General features: G+C 42.8%; 2 protein-coding genes across 5 annotated transcripts in view; one reads left to right on the top strand and one right to left on the bottom strand.

Annotated features, from left to right (window-relative positions):
• PCSK5 (proprotein convertase subtilisin/kexin type 5) overlaps positions 1 to 21,712 on the bottom strand; it is a 450,831-nt gene that overhangs the window by 149,699 nt on the left and 279,420 nt on the right. For all 4 annotated transcript variants that reach the window (XM_078436932.2, XM_078436933.2, XM_078436934.2 and 1 more), the window contains exons 14-17: positions 17,254 to 17,397; positions 12,047 to 12,149; positions 10,499 to 10,692; positions 4,328 to 4,412 (exon numbers count right to left, since the gene is read on the bottom strand). In XM_078436932.2, the coding sequence (XP_078293058.2) occupies positions 4,328 to 4,412; positions 10,499 to 10,692; positions 12,047 to 12,149; positions 17,254 to 17,397 (526 nt within the window). The remainder of the gene's footprint in view (positions 1 to 4,327; positions 4,413 to 10,498; positions 10,693 to 12,046; positions 12,150 to 17,253; positions 17,398 to 21,712) is intronic.
• LOC144614194 (uncharacterized) lies at positions 1,003 to 17,003 on the top strand. The gene is made up of 7 exons (XM_078436936.1): positions 1,003 to 1,858; positions 3,794 to 3,902; positions 4,745 to 4,846; positions 5,997 to 6,068; positions 6,226 to 6,328; positions 13,018 to 13,109; positions 16,730 to 17,003. The coding sequence occupies exons 1-5, from the start codon at positions 1,815 to 1,817 to the stop codon at positions 6,271 to 6,273; spliced, it is 375 nt and encodes a 124-aa protein (XP_078293062.1). The 5' UTR covers positions 1,003 to 1,814; the 3' UTR covers positions 6,274 to 6,328; positions 13,018 to 13,109; positions 16,730 to 17,003.

The raw sequence follows: 21,712 nt of genomic DNA, 5'->3' as shown, positions 1-21,712 counted from the left end.
TGTCAGACTGGGCTGACACATTCCTTCTTTGCTCCACAACTTACAGCCCGGATGTTCTTAAAAAGATTTTACTGACAAAACTCACTGCCGAACAATGTGTCTGACAGCTTTGATGCCCAGACCTGCTGCATCATAAATCCAAAAGCTGGTTTGTAGAGACGCCCGGGTGGCTCAGGCAGGTAAGCGTCCGACTCTTGATTTCGGCTCGGGTCAGGATCTCACGACTCGTGAGCTCGAGCCCTGCAGCCCATCTGCACTGATGGTACAATGAATTGCAACTGAATAAAAGGGCGCAGTGATCTCTGGCCAGCCCACATGCCCAGGAATAGCTATTTTTGTATTCGTTTCTGATTGTTTAGTTCTTCTACTGGTTCTCATCAAAACAACACAACTTGAACATACTTTGCCTCTTTCTTGATTTTAAATTCTAATGAATAATTTAGTAAAATGACCTCCTTATACTGCAGATTCTCCAAACACCCCAACTTTTCTTAGTTATATTATTGTTTCCAGGTGTGATCCGTACCGTATTTTCTCTACTCAGCACTCTTAGAATCTATTAAATTGCCAGAATGTTGAATGGGGAATGCATATTGTTTTCTCCCTCCTAATTTCTATCAGTTATGATAGTTTCCATGGTCTACAGGTTGGTTCTTAAAACGTAATTTATGACATTTAATATATAAATATTGCTCACTGAATAGTGTGATTAGAACTATACATTAGGGTTTGTAATGCTATGTCACCAAATAGAAGATACTAGAAGATGGGTATCTAAGCAACAGGGTCATATGGTTTTTTATCCCCTTGGACTCCTTACATTCTCCAGTTCACATCTTATTTGACTGTGCTTTGTATTTGCATCATACTAACTTGGAAAAGTAAAATTGATTTTTCCCTATGCTTAATAAATTTGGAAAGAACAAACATAGATGAAAAAGGATCCCAAACAGTCCTGTTAACATTTTAATCCACTTCCTTCCGGTACTGTATGCGTACGTATTTTTCTGTGTTTGTTGCCTAGCCACGATTTACAATTTTACAGGGCTCTTGAGGCAAAACGATCAAGCCTCAAAGCCTCCGAGGCAAAGGCAGGCAGGTTCAAGGAGACAGAGGGCAGCGTAACTGAATGTGGACTCTCATTCACAGATCTTACTGGCCGGGGAGAGATGTTTTAAAAAGCCAGTGAAAGAAAATCCCTTCCCTTTCTGGAGAACTGGAAGAAAAGAACGTTGCATCCGACGGATCCTTTTGTGGGAGGACCACCAAAACACTTATCAAAGCTTAGAAAAAAAGAGCTGTCCAGCTTGTCTAATAAAGGACATTCCTTCTGAGGTTGGCATTTATTCAGCATGAGACAGAGGCTTCCCTGTGTGAGGAAGAAATGAGCTTAAGTGGGTCGTGCAACAGAGAGCAGTCATTGAGCATCCTGAAGCTTTCTGCAGCTTTCAGCATACAGCGGTGGCTTGGCTGACCAGCTGGGGCTGTGAACGCCTGGGTTCTTCCTGTGATAAAGCGGCCAGCTCAGGACCGTGCTGTCCCGCATGCTTTTCTGGCACCTGTGGCTCCTGAGCACTTGATATGTGGCCAGTGTGGCCAACGACTGGGATTCTCAAGTGTTACTTGGTTTTAATTAATTTTAATTTCAGTCGTGATTAATTTCAGTCTACACTTTACACGCTGGCACTTGGTTCAGCTATCGGCAAAATTCTAAGTTTGGAACGACGTGGCTCTAGAAAATCTACTTCGACTAAATTCTGTCAAATCTAAACGCAGATCACATACTGCTCATAAAAAAAAAAAAATTACTGTCCATGTTGAGACGTGGGACTTGCTTTAGGGGTAAAATGCCCACCAGGTAAGATTGGGTATAGCGACAAAAAAGAACGTAAAGTATCTCCCTGAGTCTTTTATACTGATTACATGTGGAAATGATAATATTTTGGATATATTCAGTTAATATTTTTTTAGCTTTCACCCGTATCTTTTTGCTTCTTTTAATGTGGCTCCTGCCATATATAAAATTAACATATACGGCTCTCCTATTTCTGTTGGAGAGTGCCAGTTACGAACTCTCTAAAATGTTCCAAGAGAAACACAGTTGACCCTCGAAAACACAGGTTTGAATTGCATGAGTCCACTTATAAGTGGAGTTTTTGGATAAATGACAGTACTATAAATGTATTTACCTTAGACTTTTCTTAACATTTTCTTTTCTGTAGGCTTACTTTTTGTAAGACTACAGTATATAATACATGTAACACAAAATATGTGTTGATTGACTGTTATTTGTGAGACTTATGGCCAACAATAGGCTGCTGGTAGTTATGTAGTTAAGAGTAAGTTAAAGAGTTGGGACACCCGGGTGGCTCAGTCGGTTAAGTGTCTGACTCTTGATTTTGGCTCAGGTCATGATCTCACGGTTCATGAGATCGAGCCCCGTGTCGGGCTCCACGCAGACGGAGCTGCCCTGCTTGGGATTCTCTCTCTCTCTCAACCTCTCTCTCTCTCTCTCTCTCTCTCTCTGCCCCTCCCCTCTTGCTCTCTCTCTCTCAGAATAAATTTTACAAGAAAAAAAAAAAGGAGTTAAAATTATGTGTGATTTTCAACTGCATGGGATGGGGGTTGGTGCCCCTACCCCTGAGTTGTGCAACGGTCAGTTGTATAGAAGTTATTTTATTTTACTTATTTAGGGAGACAGAGAGAAACAGAGCACAAGCAGGGAAGGGGCAGAGAGCCACACACAGAAATAGAATCCCAAGCAGGGCGGGCTCCAGACTGAGCTGTCAGCACAGAGCCTGACACGGGGCTGGAACTCACCAGCCTTGAGTGCATGACCTGAGCCAAAGTTGGACACTTGATCGATGGGAGTCACTCAGGCACCTCTCTAGAAACTAATCTTAAACAACCTTTTATTTTTCATGGACCGAGTATGTGCCCCATATTGAAATAGGTACTTTGTAAATGTTACCGCAATGAATCCTGTCATAATCCAGCAACGTAGGGGTTGGTTTCTCATTTTCTAGAGGACAAAACTGAAGTGCAGAATGCCTTAGTGACTTCACCACGATCCCATAGCTGATTAATAGGAAGGCTTTGGCCCACATCTGTCATCTTCTTTCCTTTTTATTATACCGACGTGCTCTTTCTCCAAAAATTTGGGGGCTGTCTAGACTGACATTTATTAAGACCGAAAGTCTTTTCAAAAAAAATTTAAAAACTAATTTTTTTAAATGTTTATTTACTTTTGAGAGAGAGAGAGAGAGAGAGAGAGCATGAGCAGGGGAGGTAGGAGGGGGGGAGGAGCAGGGAGAGAGGGAGACACAGAATCTGAAGCAGGCTCCAGGCTCTGAGCTACCAGCTGTCAGCACAAAGCCTGACACGGGGCTCAAACCCACAAGCTGTGAGATCGTGACCTGAGCCGAAGTTGGCCACTTAGGCGACTGAGCCACCCAGGCGCCCCAAGACTGAAAGGCTGGAGGTGAAAGGAAATCACATCAGTACCGAATGCGTGTATGAAAAAAAAAAAAAAAAGGCCACAATCTAAACAAAAACGATGTTCTGATATTAATTATTGTAAAGAATCACCTGCCTGGGGCCTGCCCAGTTCACCTCGCCAATCAAAGGTGGAGACAGGAATTCTCAACACTTAAGAGAGATCCGGTGTGGCAGGTTGCTAACGCCCTATACGCTCAGAGTCCAACCCCTCACCCAGCAGAGGATGGTCTGACCTTCTCTGTGGATATCAAGAGGCCACCTAGTTCATTTTTGCCGTGTGCTTGTTCTCTTGCAGAACCTATCGCTATCTGGCTTTGGCAATGAGCAAAGTCATCCAGTCAAGAAAAACCTCTCCAGGTGTTAAATCTATGTGCATACCAGAGCATAATGGAACCAAGCCTGAGGTACTTAAGATAAGAGAATGATTGGCTATATGGAGAGAAATAATAAAGATAAGGGAATAGTTTCCGGCCATCAAAGGAATGAATCAGGAGGATTAAATATAATTCATTGGTATTACCCACACAGTAATCCTTGACGGGCACGCTGCCGGTCAAGAAGCACGAAGAGAGCCTCTCAAATAGCCATTTTTATTTAGCTGTATCTGAGCCATCTTTCCTGAAGAGGATTTCATTTGGCGTATAAACCTTCCTCAGCCACGATGGCATCCAATTTTTCACATATAATGGTAAAGATAATGCAAATAGCAATCAAGTGTTTGAATGGGAGTCAAGAGGGTGATGGCAAGAGGATTATTTATTTGCATATTTTATTTAGACTGAGAAGCTCCTTGGGCTGTGGGACTTGCCGAGATCCTTCGCTCTCTCACCTTAACCCATCCCTGCATTCTGTGCAATTGTGAAATTCTGTACATGTCTTGCAATTCTCACTGCATTTCCGGCAAAGACTTTTCTCTGTGAACAAAAAGACACACACAGACACACAAAAGTAACAAGGTTATAAATCAGGTGGTCAAATGGATTCCATAAAGGGCTGAGGTGTTCTAAAGTTTGCTAATGTGCACAATAATATACATACGTGGCCTTGAGCAGAAAATTTCAGGAAAAGCCCTACCCTCAGCATTTGCTATCACTTCTCAGCCAAGTAAACAGAGGTAGAAACCGCAGCGCTGGAAAATACTACACATCTCTACCATTTTGCAGACAAGAGAGCTACAGCCCTTTTCATTCTTCGTTGAATAGTATATTGGCATTTTCCCCTTCTTCTTTCTCTCTTTCCCAAGCAGGGTTTCCTGACTTCGGGCAATGAAGAGCATACTGACAAAGACATTGGGCAACACCAGTATAGAAGGGTGGAGAAGCAGTGTTTGTGGCCGTGGAATGGAAAGGTAGACCACCCCCCCCCCCCCCAACCCACCCCTGCCATGCTCCCAACTTTAAGGACTACTCTGATAAAAATGTAAGAAAAGGGAATCTACATTTAAAATTGTAGGGTTGATGATTTATTTCTTGTGCTGTCTAGAAGAGTGTCTTGTACTTTATGGTGGCTGTGAACATATCAAAATATATGATATGTTATTATAGTTCAGATGTATCTATATTCTGGAGAATAGAAATATATTTGGCTTTCCTATTTAATACCAAAGACAGATTCCCATTGGAAAAAATGGCGAATGCATGTTTATTCTCTAGTGAAATGGTGATTTGTTCCACTGAGTTAAGGCCGTTAACTTGAAGCAAAAGTCTTCTGGAGACTTGATACTTTCTCTGAGATGCAAGTGGATTAACCACAGATAGATGTAGGATTGAAGGAAGCTTTTTTCGTAAGATTCTTTTCCTCCGTCTCCTCTTTAGATGTTGGTGTTTGTTCAAGGTTCCACAGAGAAACACCGCTTCAATGGATTCCTAGAAGGACCTCCTGGAGGTCCAACCCCTCTTTCTCAACTCTGAACCCCCTGCCATGAAATACAATCTTCTGGTAGTCTTCATATAGTCTCTTCATCACGATGTCAACCTAGATGTGAATTCTGGTTTTAGCATCTCCAGTGGGCAAGCTCAGGATCTCTCTTCTTCCATTTGTTGAAGAAACATTACAACAATGCTACCTCTCAGCTTGTCTTGAGGGGTTAATAAAATTCCTCAAGGGAACTATATGAACTTGAAAGCGCTGTAAATGTGTTGGCAATAATTATTACTAGTCATGATCATACCTGATCACTGTTTTATGTAAACAGACTCATTACAGGAGGAAAATGTAACAAAAGCCAATTACAAAAAGGAGAGAGATACAGAGACCGCTCATATCAGCAAATTGTTTGAACGGCCTTCCTTAATTATATACCTCCCAGGCTCTGGGAAAGCAATGGACACTCAGTTATCTTGATCCTATAATAGATCACCTGGAACCAAATTTCTTTCCTAAGACTCCGTCATCTTGATAGAATTTTGCATTTTTTCTTCAAGAAATACTGTTTATTTCTGTGGATCCCTCCGCCCCCCTCCTCACTCTTATTCTCTTATTTTTCCCTTCTCTGTCAGGTTGCAAGCTCATGTTCCAAATCTGGGGGGGGATCAAAACTACAAGGAAATCCCTACCCACTGTTCTGTAGGGTAAGTTAGAGACCCCATCTGCCTTATGGAAAAACGCCTGCCTTTGAATCAAGGGACTCTGACTTCTTACGAAGCAACAGTATCCACCTCCAAATTCTTGCCTGATTTTGTAAAAACAACTCTTGCTCATTTAAACTTGGGTATTCTTCGTTCTTAGGTTGTGCAGAAACAGAAAATGTCAGTGTCGTCATGTATCCTGGTGTGACACAATTGTTAGGACAAATTACTAAGAACTCCGGGCCATACCAGAACATTAAAAGGTAGGTGTGCCCAAGGATCACTTAATTCTCCAGGTAATAGATCTTTGTTTCCTAATGATGATGGCTTAGGGCCCAAATGCTGTGAAGTTACATGTTAATTTACAGATTTTTGTTTGGTAAAGTTGCAAATGATTTCTATTTGAAAAAATTACCTCTCCCTCCCCCCAATTCCAGTTGTATCGCCACGTTGGAAATTACTAAAAAATATACATATATTTGTATTAATTTGTTTTATTAATTTATTTTTTAATTTCTATCCAAATTAGCATATAGTGCAATAATGATTTCAGGAATAGATTCCTTAATGCCCCTTACCCGTTTAGCCCATCCCCCCTCCCACAAGCCCTCTAGTAATCCTCTGTTCTCCATATTTAAGAGTCTCTTATGTTTTGTCCCCCTCTGTTTTGATATTATTTTTGCTTCCCTTATGTTCATCTGTGCTGTGTCTTTTTTTTTTTTTTTTTTTTAATTTTTTTTTTTTTAACGTTTATTTATTTTTGAGACAGAGAGAGACAGAGCATGAACAGGGGAGGGGCAGAGAGAGAGGGAGACACAGAATCTGAAATAGGCTCCAGGCTCTGAGCGGTCAGCACAGAGCCCGACGCGGGGCTCGAACTCACGGACCGTGAGATCATGACCTGAGCCGAAGTCGGACGCTTAACCGACCGAGCCACCCAGGCGCCCCGTGTGCTGTGTCTTAAAGTCCTCATATGAGTGAAGTCATATGATATTTGCCCTTCTCTAATTTCGCTTAGCATAATACCCTCTAGTTCCATCCATGTAGTTGCAAATGGCAAGATTTCATTCTTTTTGATTGCCGAGTAAGACTCCATTGTATATAGGTACCACATCTTCTTTATCCATTCATCCATCGATGGACATTTGGGCTCTTTCCATACGTTGGCTATTGTTGATAGGGCTGCTATAAACACTGGGGTGCATATGCCCCTTCGAAACAGCACACCTGTATCCCTTGGATAAACACCTAGTAGTGCAATTGCTGAGTTGTAGGCTAGTCCTATTTTTAACTTTTTGAGGAACCTCCATACTGTTTTCCAGAGTGGCTGCCCCAGCTTGCATTCTCCACATCCTTGCCAACATCTGTTGTCGCCTGAGTTGTTCATGTTAGCCACTCTGACAGGTGTGAGGTGGTATCTCATGGTGGTTTTGGTTTGTATTTCCCTGATGATGAGTGATGTTGAGCATTTTTTCATGTGTCGGTTGGCCATCTGGATGTCTTCTTTGGAGAAGTGTCTATTCATGTCTTTTGCCCATTTCTTCACTGAATTTTTTGTTCTTTTGGTGTTGAGTTGGAGAAGTTCTTTATAAATTTTGGATACTAACCCTTTATCTGATATGTCGTTCGCAGATATCTTCTCCTAGTCTGTCGGTTGCCTTTTAGTTTTGCTGATTGTTTCCTTCGCTGTGCAGAAGGTTTTTATGTTAGTGAGGTCCCAATAGTTCATTTTTGCTTTTGTTTCCCTTGCCTCCAGAGATGTGTTGAGTAAGAAGTTGCTGAGGCCAAGGTCAAAGAGGTTTTTGCCTGCTTTCTTCTCGAGGATGTTGATGGCTTCCTGTCTTACACTTAGGTCTTTCATCCATTTTGAGTTTATTTTTGTGTCTGGTGTAAGAAAGTGGTCCACGTTCGTTCTTCTGCATGTCGCTGTCCAGTTTTCCCAGCACCACTTGCTGAAGACAGCTTGGTTGTTTTCTATTACCCTGTCTTCCATGTCACTGATCTGTTCTTCTGCATCTTCTAATCTGTTGTTGATTCCATTTAGCGTGTTTTTATTTCAGTTATTCTTTAGCTCTGGCTGGTTCTTTCTTTTTAAGATCCTCTGCTCTCTTCTCAAGTATCTCAGTGATCATTACTTTGAATTCTTTATCAGGCATATTGCTTACTTCCATTTCATTTAGCTCTTTTACTGTGATTTATTTATTTTTTTTTTTTTTCCATGTGGGACATATTCCTCTGTCTCATTTTTTTCTAACTCTCTGTGTGTGTTTTTAATGTAGGAGGACAGCCAGCTATGTCTCCTGGTCCTGAAGGTAGTGGCCTGTGTAGAAGTGGTCCTGTGGTGCCCTACAGTGTAATTCCTCCTGGTCACCAGAACAAGGGTGTCCTCGGTGTGGGCTGTATGCACCCCTGTTGTGGCTGAGTCGCAACTGCCTTCGGCCTAGCCAGCTGCAGTGATCCGCTTTGCCTGCTACGAGTGCCCGGGGTAGCATTTGCCCCACGTGCTCTCCAGAGGCCTATCTATAGCAGCCGCAGGCTTGGTGAGTTGGGCCAGCAGTGAGCCTACCTGTCTGAAATTATTCCCTCGGCCACAGGTACAGGTACACTGAAAGGTAGGGCTTGCTTCTTGCACAGCCAGCTCTGAGTTGCACAGCCAGCTCTGAGGCTCCACGACAGGAAATGAAAGTGTGCTGTTACGTGGGTTGATCTCCTCCCTCTCCAGGGCATGAGTCATTTTGGAGGGGCACCCTCCGAGCGGGTCTGGTGAGGCAGGAGCCACTTGGAAGGGAGGATGGCTGAGTTGGGTTGGATGGGGAAGGGCACACAGTGCTATAGCAAAGTAGATGGAGAGAGTTAATGCTACCTCTCACAAACATCCAGCTATGTAGGGCTGGGGGTGGGGAGGAGGGGGAGAGGAATGGCACCCACCAGCGCTTTCGTTTCTAGAGCAATATTCTCTACGTCCTGCCCCTTCAGGATAGATTAGTCAATACATCTCCTCTATGTATACCCCAGGCACTTTCCAAACTGCTGCTTCTGTGCTGTCTTGGCTGAGTCATTTTAGTATGCTGGAGCTTTAAGGATGGGGACTCAGTTTCCTATTGCCCTCAGACTCCCCTGGAACCAAGTCCCATGGAAGTTAAGATGTGCTGGTTTTCAGAGCCAGACGCCACGGGGACCCATCTTCCCAATGCTGGGGGTGCCTAGTGTGGGGTCACGTCCTCTTGCTCCTTCATGCTTGTGATGTCCCTCCTGTTTGTAGGGTTCGTGGCACCAGGGGTTTGGTTTTTGCCCACGTCTCCATTCTTCCTCCCCTTTCGAGGTGGCCTTCTGTCTACAATTAACTGTGGAAGGTCTGTTCTGCCAGGCTTCCGGTCATTTTCAGAGGCGGTCGTACAAACGTAGCTTACGCTTCAGTGTAGCTGAGAGACTAGGTGAGTTCAGGACCCTCCTACTCTCTCTTCTCAGATCTCTTTGGGAATCCATCAGCTTTGCCTGTAACTCAGCAAACAGATTTCATTTTGCCTTTACTAGTGGACTAGAGACAATACCTGATTGTGTTGGACTGGAGACAATACCTGATAGTCTTCGACAACATTCATCACTTTGTAGGTTTCCTCGCTGGCAGTCTTTGACATGTGTCTATTCCACATTCACGTGGAAGTCCTGTTTTCTGAGCTTTCTGAAAAGCACACATTGGTATTGCAGGGCCCTGGTTCCTTCGGTTAGTGTGGAGAAAAGAGCAGGCGTGGCTGCTATCCTTGGAAAGCCTGCTGAAGTTGGCCCGTGGCCAACCGGGACCTTGGATCTCAGGAGGGTTTCTAGCACCCTCACTGAGAAGATTGGCGCGTGGTGCTTAACCCGTACAAACAATATGGTTTATGGTGAACATCTGCTTTCCTTCTAGGAGTCTGGCGTTTTGTTATGTGTCAGGGAGAGGGTGTCTTCATGACCACAAGCCTGGGCGCTGAGACTCTAAGGAGGTTCCCAGGTAGCCTACATTGCACACAGGTTGTGATAAATTGTTGCCGGGGGATTTGAATGCCTCCTGGGTGACTTCCCTGGGAGAAAACTCTTGGACGCGTTTGCCATTTTCTGCTGACTCTGTCCTCCGCACCTCTTCCTGACGTGACTTCGTGCCTTTTGCTGTAATGATGAGCTCATGAGTACAAATACGCTAAGTCTTATGGGTCCTCCTGGCCAATCACTGAATCTGGGGAAGGGCTTGAGGACTCCCTGACACTTACAAGCATTTTTACATAAATCAGCTTGCACAAAAATGGTTACAAATTCATCTTTTACACTTCTGACACGTTCTCTTAAAAAATTGGCTAGATCCTGTTTGATATAACCTTGATTTCGCGCCTAACGTCATTCAAGTGAAAACCTTGTATTTCCTCTCTCTGAAACCCAAATATTTGCAATCTACTCACTGGTGTCCTGGTATGAGCCATCCGGGCAGTGGGTAACACAGCTGTTGATTTCTTCGTTGAGGAAGTATCCGTATTTACAGGACAGACACTGGTCACCATGGCTCCCAAAGCAGGACTCACAGTTGGGGGCACACTTCCTGCATCGCTTCTTGTCAGCATGGTAGTGGCCAGGGGGGCAGCTGGAGACACAGATCCTGCATCGTGGAATGATAAAAAGAAAGGAACCATCATCAGAGACTCAGTCCTAGCACTCTTAGAAGTGCTCGGCCAACAGCCGTCCTCAGTCTTTAAATCCTTTTGAAACCATTAGGGTAACACCATACCCAAAGAGCCAAATTCTGTGGGTTGAAGCTTTTTCCCGTGTAGGGTGCCGAGGTAGCAAGGCAATAACACAATACCAAGTCCGTCAAGTAGGGTATGTCTTCCAGTTCGGGTCTAGCTCTTTCAAAGGGATGATGGTTAGAAATGGAGTCTCCAGAGGAAGGTAGTAGCCTTGGGTTGAAGGGAAGCTAGGTGGCAACCCTGATTTTTTACAAAGAGGCTGCTAAGAAGGGGTTACTTGTGGTTTTGTGTGGTTTTGTGTGTCATATGGATCCCGTGTGCTAGAGGGAGCGGTTGTATGCTATCGTCTAAATTAACGTAAATAACGCGTAACCAACTGAGCCAACTCAGGAAGAATAAGTTGAGAAAATGTTAACAGGGGTTTTCTTCTTTTCTGCCCATCTGTACTTTTTATCTTAAATGAACACAAATGAAAATTTTGAATTTCAACTTAAAAAAAAATTTTAAAAATAACGTAAATATATTTAAACTTGGCTATGATAAACTTTAAAAAATAACTTCTTCGTCTGCCCATCGTCGAAGGACAGCACTTTACTCCTTCAACAAATATTTACGGAGTTCCAAATCCAATGTCAGGCATTTTGCTGGTCTAGGCGATAATGAGAGGTGCTGAGGTGGCCAAGGGCCTTTCCTTTAAGGAATTTAAATTCCAGCAAGGATGTAAACAGGAACTGGACCTTCTGGGTGTGTCAGCATAGCTGAAATGCAAGTCCCGGTTTTCCCTGAAGGAGGAGGGAGAAGGGGGCGGGGCTGAGAGGTGCCTGGAGGGCGTGGCTTCTGCTGGGCCGGCACCGTCATCTGCACAGCCTGAGGCAGAAGCCAAGGGCTTGCGCAGTGAGGACCCCGGGAAAGCACCTGTTTGGTTGTATGCCAGCATTTTCGCGAAGAGCACACATAGCTGTGGCGTCAGACATCCAGGGAATGGAAAGGTCTAAAGGGGAAGGCCAGTCCTGTGTAGATCTAGTCCTTCCCCCCGCCACCCTTTCCAGATATGAGAAAAGGCACCTGCGGCTGGACAGCATGCAGGTGCACTTTGTGTTCTGTGAGTCAGTATCCGTTTCCTCATCTTGAATTCACACCAGGAGGTGGGGGCCGGTGCTCAGGCCCCCGGTGGCCGAACATCACAGGTCCTGTTCAGGCGCCGCCCCCATGGGAACGCCCAGGGCATGCTGTGGGCGGGGGGACCGCTGCAGCCTCTGTTCTTACCTGGTGTTGTTTTTCAGCTTGTAGTAGTAATGCAAGCAGTCGCTGCAGTGGTCCGGGCCGGGGCCGTCACAGCCAACCTCACTGCACTCAGGGTCGCAGGGACCTTTGCACAAAAATCGAAAACAACACTTGGAAACAGTGGTTTTAAAGCAGGTCCGTTTGCATGCGGTATAAAATGAGACTTGTGTGTCTTCCTCCTTCCGTGAGAGTTTAAGACGGAAGAATCACGTGGATGATGACGGCTGCCGGCCCAGAGATGAACTCTTGGCTTTCGGCAGGGGGAGGGGGGGACCTCAATGACCTAAGTGTCGAGAATGTAAATCCAGTCACGGCCTGGTCTTTAAAACACATATGGCTGCCTTGTGGGAGATAACAAAAATCTCAGAATTCCAATGAGCAATGCCACGGGAGCAAGTGGAAAAGAACTGTTTGCCATGAAATATGCATAATGATAAAAACGTCGGATTTATAGAAAAATGAGAAGCTCAGCTGTTGACAGCCAGGAAAGCAAGTTTATTATTCAATGCCTGGACGAGATTGTCCGGCTTGCCCAAGGTCATTAAGACCACTGACGACCTCTGAGATACCGTAGCCAGCAAGAAACGTCATCACGGCATCTGGTGCAAGCTTATCGGTATCTGGTCTTGGATTATAAAGCAGATCCTTGAGGCACAGATAATAGATTTAAAACTGCGTTCTACCCATAGGCCAGTGGGCAGCTCAACAAAAGAAAACTACACATCAATTTTAAACAACGCAAGCGAGCTTAAAGAATTCCAGACTCAGCATCACGGTTGCTGATCTCTCGTGACGTGTTCTTGGGTATAGAGTGAGAATGCCCAGGCAGGGGAAAAACCCCGGAAAGATGGAGGTTTTTATAATTAATGAAAAGCTTTCTAATGACATGGGCTACTTATAGGCCCGTTGCTTGCTTGAACTAACTCCCTTTTTCCTTGTTCTCCGTATTTTAGGACATTTGGTCTCCTAATCTTCAAGCTCTTTCCTGCTGAAAAGTCACATGATTCTAACTAGCAACAAACATACTGCGTGGAATGTACAAAGAGTAAGTGGATATGGCAGAAATGTCTGAACCATATTTATTTTAATCAAAAGGATTTACTGGTGAACCTTGATCTCCCTTAGTCATGAGGGGACCGTGTTCTACAGTTACTGAGTTGAAACATAAAATGGTAGCAACCGGGAGGCATGACACAGAGAAAAAAATCTCTCATTTTTCTGGCGAGAAAACACCCTTTCCAAGAGCTAGAGTGGCTGGTCCAGGTCTCCTATGGAAGGGTAGAAAATGAGGTCCTAGAGATGACTTTTGAAATATACTTCTGATTAATCACAAGAGTCATTTAACAGTGCTGTTTATCTCTGTTTCCCCCAAGCCTTAAAACTGACCTCTAAATTAAATTCCACAGCTAGTACAACTTGGGACATTTCAGCTATCTGCTATGATACATGAGGAGACGGTGTCTCTGTTGTGTCGTATAAGGCTTGAGGTTCAGCCAGCTGTGGGTCCTACGGTCCCTGGAATTTGATGAAACGTTACAGGGATCTGGTTATGATAATGCCATCTGTGCCTCTAGACAGGCTGACTTCTCCATGAAGGTGAAAATCACAGCTCTGAAGGAAAGGAACCCTGGGTGGCCCTACATTTTCACCAGATGATTTCTGCAATTAAAAAAAACACCCCCAAACTTACTCTTGATACGTGCCAAAGGGCTCTGTATGGCAAGTTCACATGCTGTGCTGTTTCTCTTACAATCTTAAACTGTCCCAGATGCAGTTTAGCATTTTAGTTTGCAGGGTAATAAAGAAATAATTGTCTTTGTTCTCTCACAAGTGCCAACGTGGACATTTTAGAGACGTAAGGAGGAAAACCATGAAGATACGTAACTGTTCAGAATTTTAACATTACCAACATTTGAATTGGAAACCGAGCATAAGGCATATAGCAGCAACGGGTTATTATTATGCTCAGTTTACGTTTCTGGGTATCCTTTCTCCTATCAGAGAAGATGAAATGGTTTGCTAGTTAGAATGTGAGTAATAACGTGACAAGCTCAAAACAAAATAGGACAAAACCTAACACAATCGAGCTCTGGTCAGCTCAACTGGTTTGAGTTATTCAAACTTATGATGGACTCTGGGGTACTACCTCTTTGGAATAAAAGGAACCACAGGCATACTGAAGATATTCTGTTAAGGTAATTAATGACGTACTTTTCTTGAGTATCTCGAAAAAGAATCGCAAAGAACTCAAGAGAAAGAAAACAATTCTCATGTAAAGGCACATTAAATTGCTATTTACAAACAGTTCTCTCTTCGGCGAAGCTTTGTTCATTAAGTATCATAGCCCGTCCCAGGAGAACTGAATGCTCCTATAAATGGTCGTCAATGCAACAAGACAGAAATCAGAGATCTACCTTGAAGGAGGAAAAAAAAAAATTGCAGATATGGCCACAATACCTAAACTGCCCCAGAAAAATAAACTCTAAAATATGTAAATTAATAAGAGAGTTGAGCAGAATGGCCAGATATAAGATAAATATGTAATAGCCCCTAGGTTTCCTAGATGCTAGCATATCCTAGTTAGGAAAAAGGCATCTTTTCCATCATAATAGCAACAAGACCACAAAATACATAGGATAACACTAAGAAGAATAGTAATACATAAAATTAAAAGAGTTAACTGGGACATGGGGTGTGGTTTGGATGGAAAGACTGTATATTGTAAAAACATTTCTCCTCCCCCCCAGCCCCCCCCCAAAACCAACCAATTATCATGAGATCGCATATAAATTCCAATTAAATTCCAATGGGATCTTTATAGGTGGATTTAAGAATTGCCATGAAAACAAGGAGATGTTCGACCGATAATAAATCCTACTGTGGATACAACTGGATTAAGAATTACTAGACTGAAAAATCAGAAAAAGGGATACCAGAAGAGACCCCAGTGTAAGAATTTCTTCTATAGTTATGAAGGAAGGGATCCTAAACGAGTAAAAGAAGGGATGATATCCCAGTCACTAATGTTTGTCTATATGGCAAATAAAGACACTTTTTTTTTTTTTTTTTTTTTTTTTTTTAAATTTTTTTTTTCAACGTTTATTTATTTTTGGGACAGAGAGAGACAGAGCATGAACGGGGGAGGGACAGAGAGAGAGGGAGACACAGAATCGGAAACAGGCTCCAGGCTCTGAGCCATCAGCCCAGAGCCCGACGCGGGGCTCGAACTCACGGACCGTGAGATCGTGACCTGGCTGAAGTCGGACGCTTAACCGACTGCGCCACCCAGGCGCCCCCAAATAAAGACACTTTTATTTCATACTATATATCATAAGCCAGAATGAATTTCAGATGAATGCATGGCCAAGTGTTAAAATAAGAGTTTAGAAAAAAAATGCGTGTGAATATTTTGTGGATCTCATTAAAAAAATTTTAATGAAATGTTTATTTTTTTTTTAATTTTTTTTTTTTTTAACATTTATTTATTTTTGAAACAGAGAGAGACAGAGCATGAGCGGGGGAGGGTCAGAGAGAGGGAGACACAGAATCCGAAACAGGCTCCGAGCTGGCAGCACAGAGCCCGACGCGGGGCTCGAACTCATGGACCGTGAGATCATGACCTGAGCCGAAGTCGGCCGCTTAACCGACTGAGCCACCCAGGCGCCCCTGAAATGTTTATTTTTGAGAGAGAGACAGAGAGTGGAGGGGTGGGGGCAGAGAGAGAAGGAGGCACAGAATCTGAAGGGGGCTCCAGGCTCTGAGCTGTCAGCACAGAGCCCGACGTGGGGCTTGAACTCACAGAATGCGTGATCATGACCTGAGCTGAAGTCAGACGCTCAACCGACTGAGCCACCCAGGCGCTCCAATATTTTGCTGATTTTAAAGACTAAAGCTTCTTTTTAGAAAAAGCACAAGTGAGGTCTGAAGCTATAAACCCTACCCTCCAATTTTCTTCTTCTGTTGAAACAACACAATACAACACAAGAGCAACATTTTGGAAGCAAGCAATAACTGGGAAGATGTTTTCAGCAAATAGAGTGGTTCCTCCCCCAGTTTATCTGTGGAGAATACCATTCCAAGACCCCAGGGGATACTGGAAACCATGGAGAGTACCAAACCCTCCCTATACTGTTTTTCTCCTACACACACATATCTGTGATGACATTTCATTTATAAATACGGCACAGTAAGAAACTAACGATACAGAACAATTCTATCAATATACTGTGATACAAGTATGTGAATGTAGTGTCTCAAAATATCTTGTGTGGTACTTACCCTCCTTCTTGTGACAAAGGGGGATGGTAAAACACCTACAGGATGAGACGAAGTGAGGTGATGTGGGCATGGTAATGTAGCGTTAAGCTCCTATAGACCCGATGATAGATCGGATGAAGGGATCGTCTGCTTCCTGACCATTGATGAAACCACTGATAAGGGGTAACGACTGTATGAGACTATGTGAGGGACAATAACATACATAGAGTTCTTATAAATGGATAAGAAAATTGCTGCCCCTTTGAATAGAAAAATGGGCAAAATACAGTTGTATTTAATTCCTAGAACTACAGAGGAAAAAATGTTTAGATTTACTAACAATCAAAGGTATAAAAATTTAAAAATGTCCTGTTCCTTTACTTTTTTCTTTCCGCTCACTGTTGGCAGGAATGAGTGTCATAAACGCACAGCTGGTCACGGCGTAGACTGGTACATCTTGTCTGGAAAGGAATGTGACAAAATGTGTCCAAGCCCTCAAACTGATTATTCCCTTTGATGCAGTAATGCTCGGAACTCTATTCTAAACAAAGACTGATAAAACCAAGCCTTATTTCAAACAGTGCAAAACTCGAAGCAAACGGCACCTCCCAGATTACGTATTAAATATAGCGCAATCAGAGGCTGGGCTATTATGCTGTCTTTTAAATATTTCTTGTGAGGATATGTGACAACAGGGAAATATGCTCTTAATAACCACAAGAGGAAGAAAACAGATATGAAAACTATAGACAGTGTGCTTTTAGCTTTGAAGGAAAAAAAAACCCAGCTATCTGAATATACACACGTATTTGGGGGATAGGAAAGAAGATGGAAGAAAATACCAGAATATGGGTTGAAGCTTATTTCTGCCTGGTGGGATGATGCATGAGATTTCTTCCCTTAGCCCATGTCTCTGTTGGAAGCCAACTCACCTGCATAATCCTCTGTACCATAGTCCTCGGTGGGGTCTTCGACTCGGGTATAACGGACACGTTCTACCTTAGGAAACTCGTTCGTTGGGGAGTAGGGCTGCACGGAGGTGCCATAGAGGACCAAAGACCATTCTTTCAACTTCCCTTGAGAAACAATAATGAAACCAGAGCATGATCACACATTCACGCTTTAGCTTTGTAATTCCATTCCTTCTCCTCTAAGAGAAAGCAACAGTGGAAGAGCTGTGAAAAACATATTCATATGAACATCGCATCGAGCGTACAGCTAGAAATACACATTTGCCGTCAGTTGCAGATTTAGCCAATTCACACAGCACATTTTGCTGAGCAGCAACTCTGGAATACGTCTTAATTTAATCAGCATTTATAAGAAGGCTGAGAAATGAACACATTTTAGAGAGGCCTTTTTCTAAGTATGGATGTCTTATTTGAAATTAAAACAAAATTGTTTTATCTGGCTTGTTTATCAATAAGAAGGCAAAACCACGGCTTTGTTCCACCTGACTGAATTAGTCCTCTAATCTTAAGAATACATCACTATTCCTATTATGCTATAGACCCTGAGCTGTTCAGTGACAGCCCATAGACCCATTGGCTATTTAAATTAGCTAGAATTGAAAAGTTCAGTTCCTCAGTCATACTGCATTTCCAGTGCCCAAGAGGCACATGTGGCTAGTGGTCACTACAACGGTGACCACAAATAGAGAACTTCCGCCACCACAGAATGTTCTAGTAGACAGTTGGGTAGTAAAGCATTTCACGGTCAAGGGTGCCTGGAGACCTAAGGCAAGTGTTTTACCTCCTTTGCATCAAAGGCTCTCAAAGAACATTTTGTTTTGGTTTAGTCCTTACTGTTGATTTCTTACTTTTTTACTAAAAAAATACTAAATCGTCAAGTTTTAGAATGCTAAGAAAAAAAGAACTGCTTACAGGTCATTAAGCTTAAGAGTCGCCTAAAAACTAAAAAAGCATCAACCACAAGCAGAAATGATTAAGACAAAACAATTAAAAACGTGCAAGTATGCAGGTAGGAAGCAGGACCTTCCTGAAGGTCCCTCCCCAACTTAGCCTAATACAGAGAATCCGGTTATGGTTTGCGCAAGGGTCCCACCACAGCCCTGAGAGTGGTAAACTTCAGGGATCTGCCAATCATCTATTAAGTTTTAATTCATTCGGGGTTTGCAACATTTGGGAGGTAGCTACTTAAATTCCCAAAATATAGATGAGGCAACAGGCATAGAGAAGGATAATTTTCCCAGAGGCAGCAAGCGTATGGACTGCTATTAAAACCCATCTGGGGCGTTCCAGGATAAGAAGACAATGTAGGAAGGTCCTGGACCCACTCTTCCTATGGACTCACTGAATCTACAGCTACATAAGGAACAATTTCCTCTGAAAAAGAAAACAAAAACTAAAACTAGCTGAGTGGCTACTACACGGTGGGCAAACAAAAAAGTCACGTGAAAGCGGGTAAGAGTGGTTGAGACACAGTCTTGGAATAAGCCCCTCCCCTGGCACTGTGACCCACAATCGGGACTCAAACCCCCAGGTTTCTCCCCAAGAAGCAAAAGGTTTGAATCTCCTATCGGGTACCCCAATTTTTAAGACCTGCCCCTGAGAAGAGCCCCCAAAACATATAGTGTATACGGGGCTTGAGACCCACAAGGCGATAGTCAACTGACTAGTTCACAAAGAGCTTGCGTATGTGGACCCACCCACTCCAAGTCTCAGTGCAGAAGCAGCAAATTGAAAAGCACTGACTTCCTCTTAAAGAGGCTTATTCGTTTACCTTACCGAGAAGAAGAGAATCAAAAGCAGACAGGAACCAGGAGAGGTTATAACTAAAAGAAAAATAAAAACTGCAAAAATATGAAGGATCATAAAAGACTGTTATCCACAATTACACACCAACAAAGTGAACAACCTAGAAGAAATGGATACATTTCTAGACGTATACAACCCGAGAGTGAATCATGAAGAAATAGAAAATCTAAACAGACCAATTACTAGTAACGAGCTTGAATCAGAAATAAAAAGCCTCCCAGCAAAGAAATGGCCACAACTACATCTTCGCTGGTCAATTCTACCAAATATTTAAAGAATCCGAGTCTTTCTTAAACTCCAAAAGAAAAGGAACATTTCCAAACTCATTACATGAAGCTAGCATTACCCTGATCCCAAAACCAAACAAGGATGCCACAAGTAAATCCCTGATGAACACAGATGAAAAAGTCCTCAACAAAATATTAGCAAACTGAATTCAATATTACAGTCAAAGGATCACAACAGCATGAACAAGTGAAATTTATTCCAGGGATGCAAGAATGTTTCAACACTCACAAACCAATCAGTGTGATTCACAACATTAACAAATTTAGCGGGGCGCCTGGGTGGCTCAGTCGGTTCGGCGGCCGACTTCGGCTCGGGTCACGATCTCGTGGTCCGTGAGTTTGAGCCCCGCGTTGGGCTCTGTGCTGACCGCGCAGAGCCTGGAGCCTGTTTCGGATTCTGTGTCTCCCTCGCTCTCTGACCCTCCCCCGTTCATGCTCTGTCTCTCTCTCTCTCAAAAATAAATAAATGTTAAAACAAAACAAAACAAAACAAAAAAAACAAATTTAGCGACAAAAATCATACGATCATCTCCATAAGTACAGAAAAAGCATTAGCATAATTCGACATCTATTTATGATACAAAAAACGCTCAACAAAGTGTGTGTAGGGGAAATAAAAAGCATAATAAAGATCAGGAGTGAGACACTTACCACTTTTAGTCAACATAGTATTGGAAGTCCTGGCCAGAACAATTAGACAAGAGAAAGAAAGGGAATTCAAATCGGAAAGGAAGAAGTATGCCACTGTTTGCACGTGACATCATACTGTATATGACAAACCATAGAGGCGCCACCAAAAAACTATTAGAAGTAATCAACAAATTCACTCAAGTTGTAGGATTCAAAATCAATAAACAAAAATCTTTTTCCTGTCTATACACTAATAATTGAACTATCAAAAAAAGAAACTAAGAAAACCCTACGTACGATTGCATCAAAAAGAATAAAATGCTCAGAAACTTAACCAAGGGGGTAAAAGACCTATACACTGAAAACTATAGCACAATGTTGAAAAAAGCGAAGACAAAAATAAACAGAAAGATAATCTGGGCTCGGATGAGAAGAATAATATTGTTAAAATGTCCATACTACCCAAAGCAACCTATAAATTCAATGTAATCCATATCAACATTCCGTTAGCATTTTTATAGAAATAAAACAATCTTACAATTTTTATGGAACCATGAAAGGTCAAATCACTCTTGAGAAAGAAAAACGCAGGTGGAGGCATCATGCTTTCAGATTTCAAAATATATTACAAAGCTATGGTAATCAACACACTATAGTATTGTCATGAAACAGCCACATACATCAATAGAGGAGAACAGAGAAACCAGAAATAAACTCATGCATATATGGCCAATTCATTTACAACAAGCAGCCAAGAATACACAATGGACAGAGGATTTCAATACACGGTGCTAGGAAAACTGGACAGCCATGTGCAAAATAATGACGCTGAACCACTGTCTTACATAATACGTAAAAACTAACTCAAAATGGATGAAAGATTTAGGGGCGCCTGGGTGGCTCAGTAGGTTAAGTGTCTGACTTCAGCTCAGGTCATGTGAATTCGAGCCCTGCTTCAGATCCTCTGTCTCCTTCTCTCTCTGCCCCTCCCTCCCTTGCACGCGTGCGCTTGCTCTCTCTCTCTCTCTCTCTCTCTCTCTCTCAAAAATAAATAAACATTTTAAAAAATGGATGAAAGATTTGAACAGGGGGCGCCTGGGTGGCTCAGTCAGTTGGGTGTCCAGCTTTGACTCAGGTCATGATCTCGTGGTTTGTGAGTTCGAGCCCTGCATCGGTCTCTGTGCTGACAGCTCAGAGCTTCGAGCCTTGTTTCAGATCCTGTGTCTCCCTCTTGCTCTCTGCCCCTCACCCGCTCGCTCGCTCTCTTTCTCTCTCTCAAAAATAATAAAATAAACATTAAAAAAATTTTAAAAATGGTAGATGATCTCACTTGTATGTTGAATCTCAAAAGCAAACAAACAACCAAACTAAAAAAAACCTGATCTCGTAAACAACAGAGAATAAATTGGTGGTTGCCAGAGGTTGGGGTGTTCAGAGGTGGGTGAGATGGATAAAAGGGGTCAGAGAGCGCAAACTTCGAGTTATAAAACAAATAAGTTCTGGGAGTGTAATGTCAAACATGGTGACTGGAGTTAATGATCGTATACTGTAGATTTGAAAGCTGCTGAAAAAGTAGATCTTAAAATTTCTCACGATATGACAAAAATGTTTAAACTACGTGAGCTGATGGAAGTTAGATTCCCAGTGGTGATCATTTTGCGATAGGTACGGACATCAAATCATTAGGTTGTATGCCT

This window comes from Panthera onca, chromosome D4 (assembly GCF_046562875.1).
Source record: "Panthera onca isolate mPanOnc1 chromosome D4, mPanOnc1 haplotype 2, whole genome shotgun sequence".
In the NCBI taxonomy this organism is placed as follows: domain Eukaryota; kingdom Metazoa; phylum Chordata; class Mammalia; order Carnivora; family Felidae; genus Panthera; species Panthera onca.
Note: the sequence above shows the minus strand (reverse complement) of the source record. Positions and strands in the feature narration are given on the sequence as shown.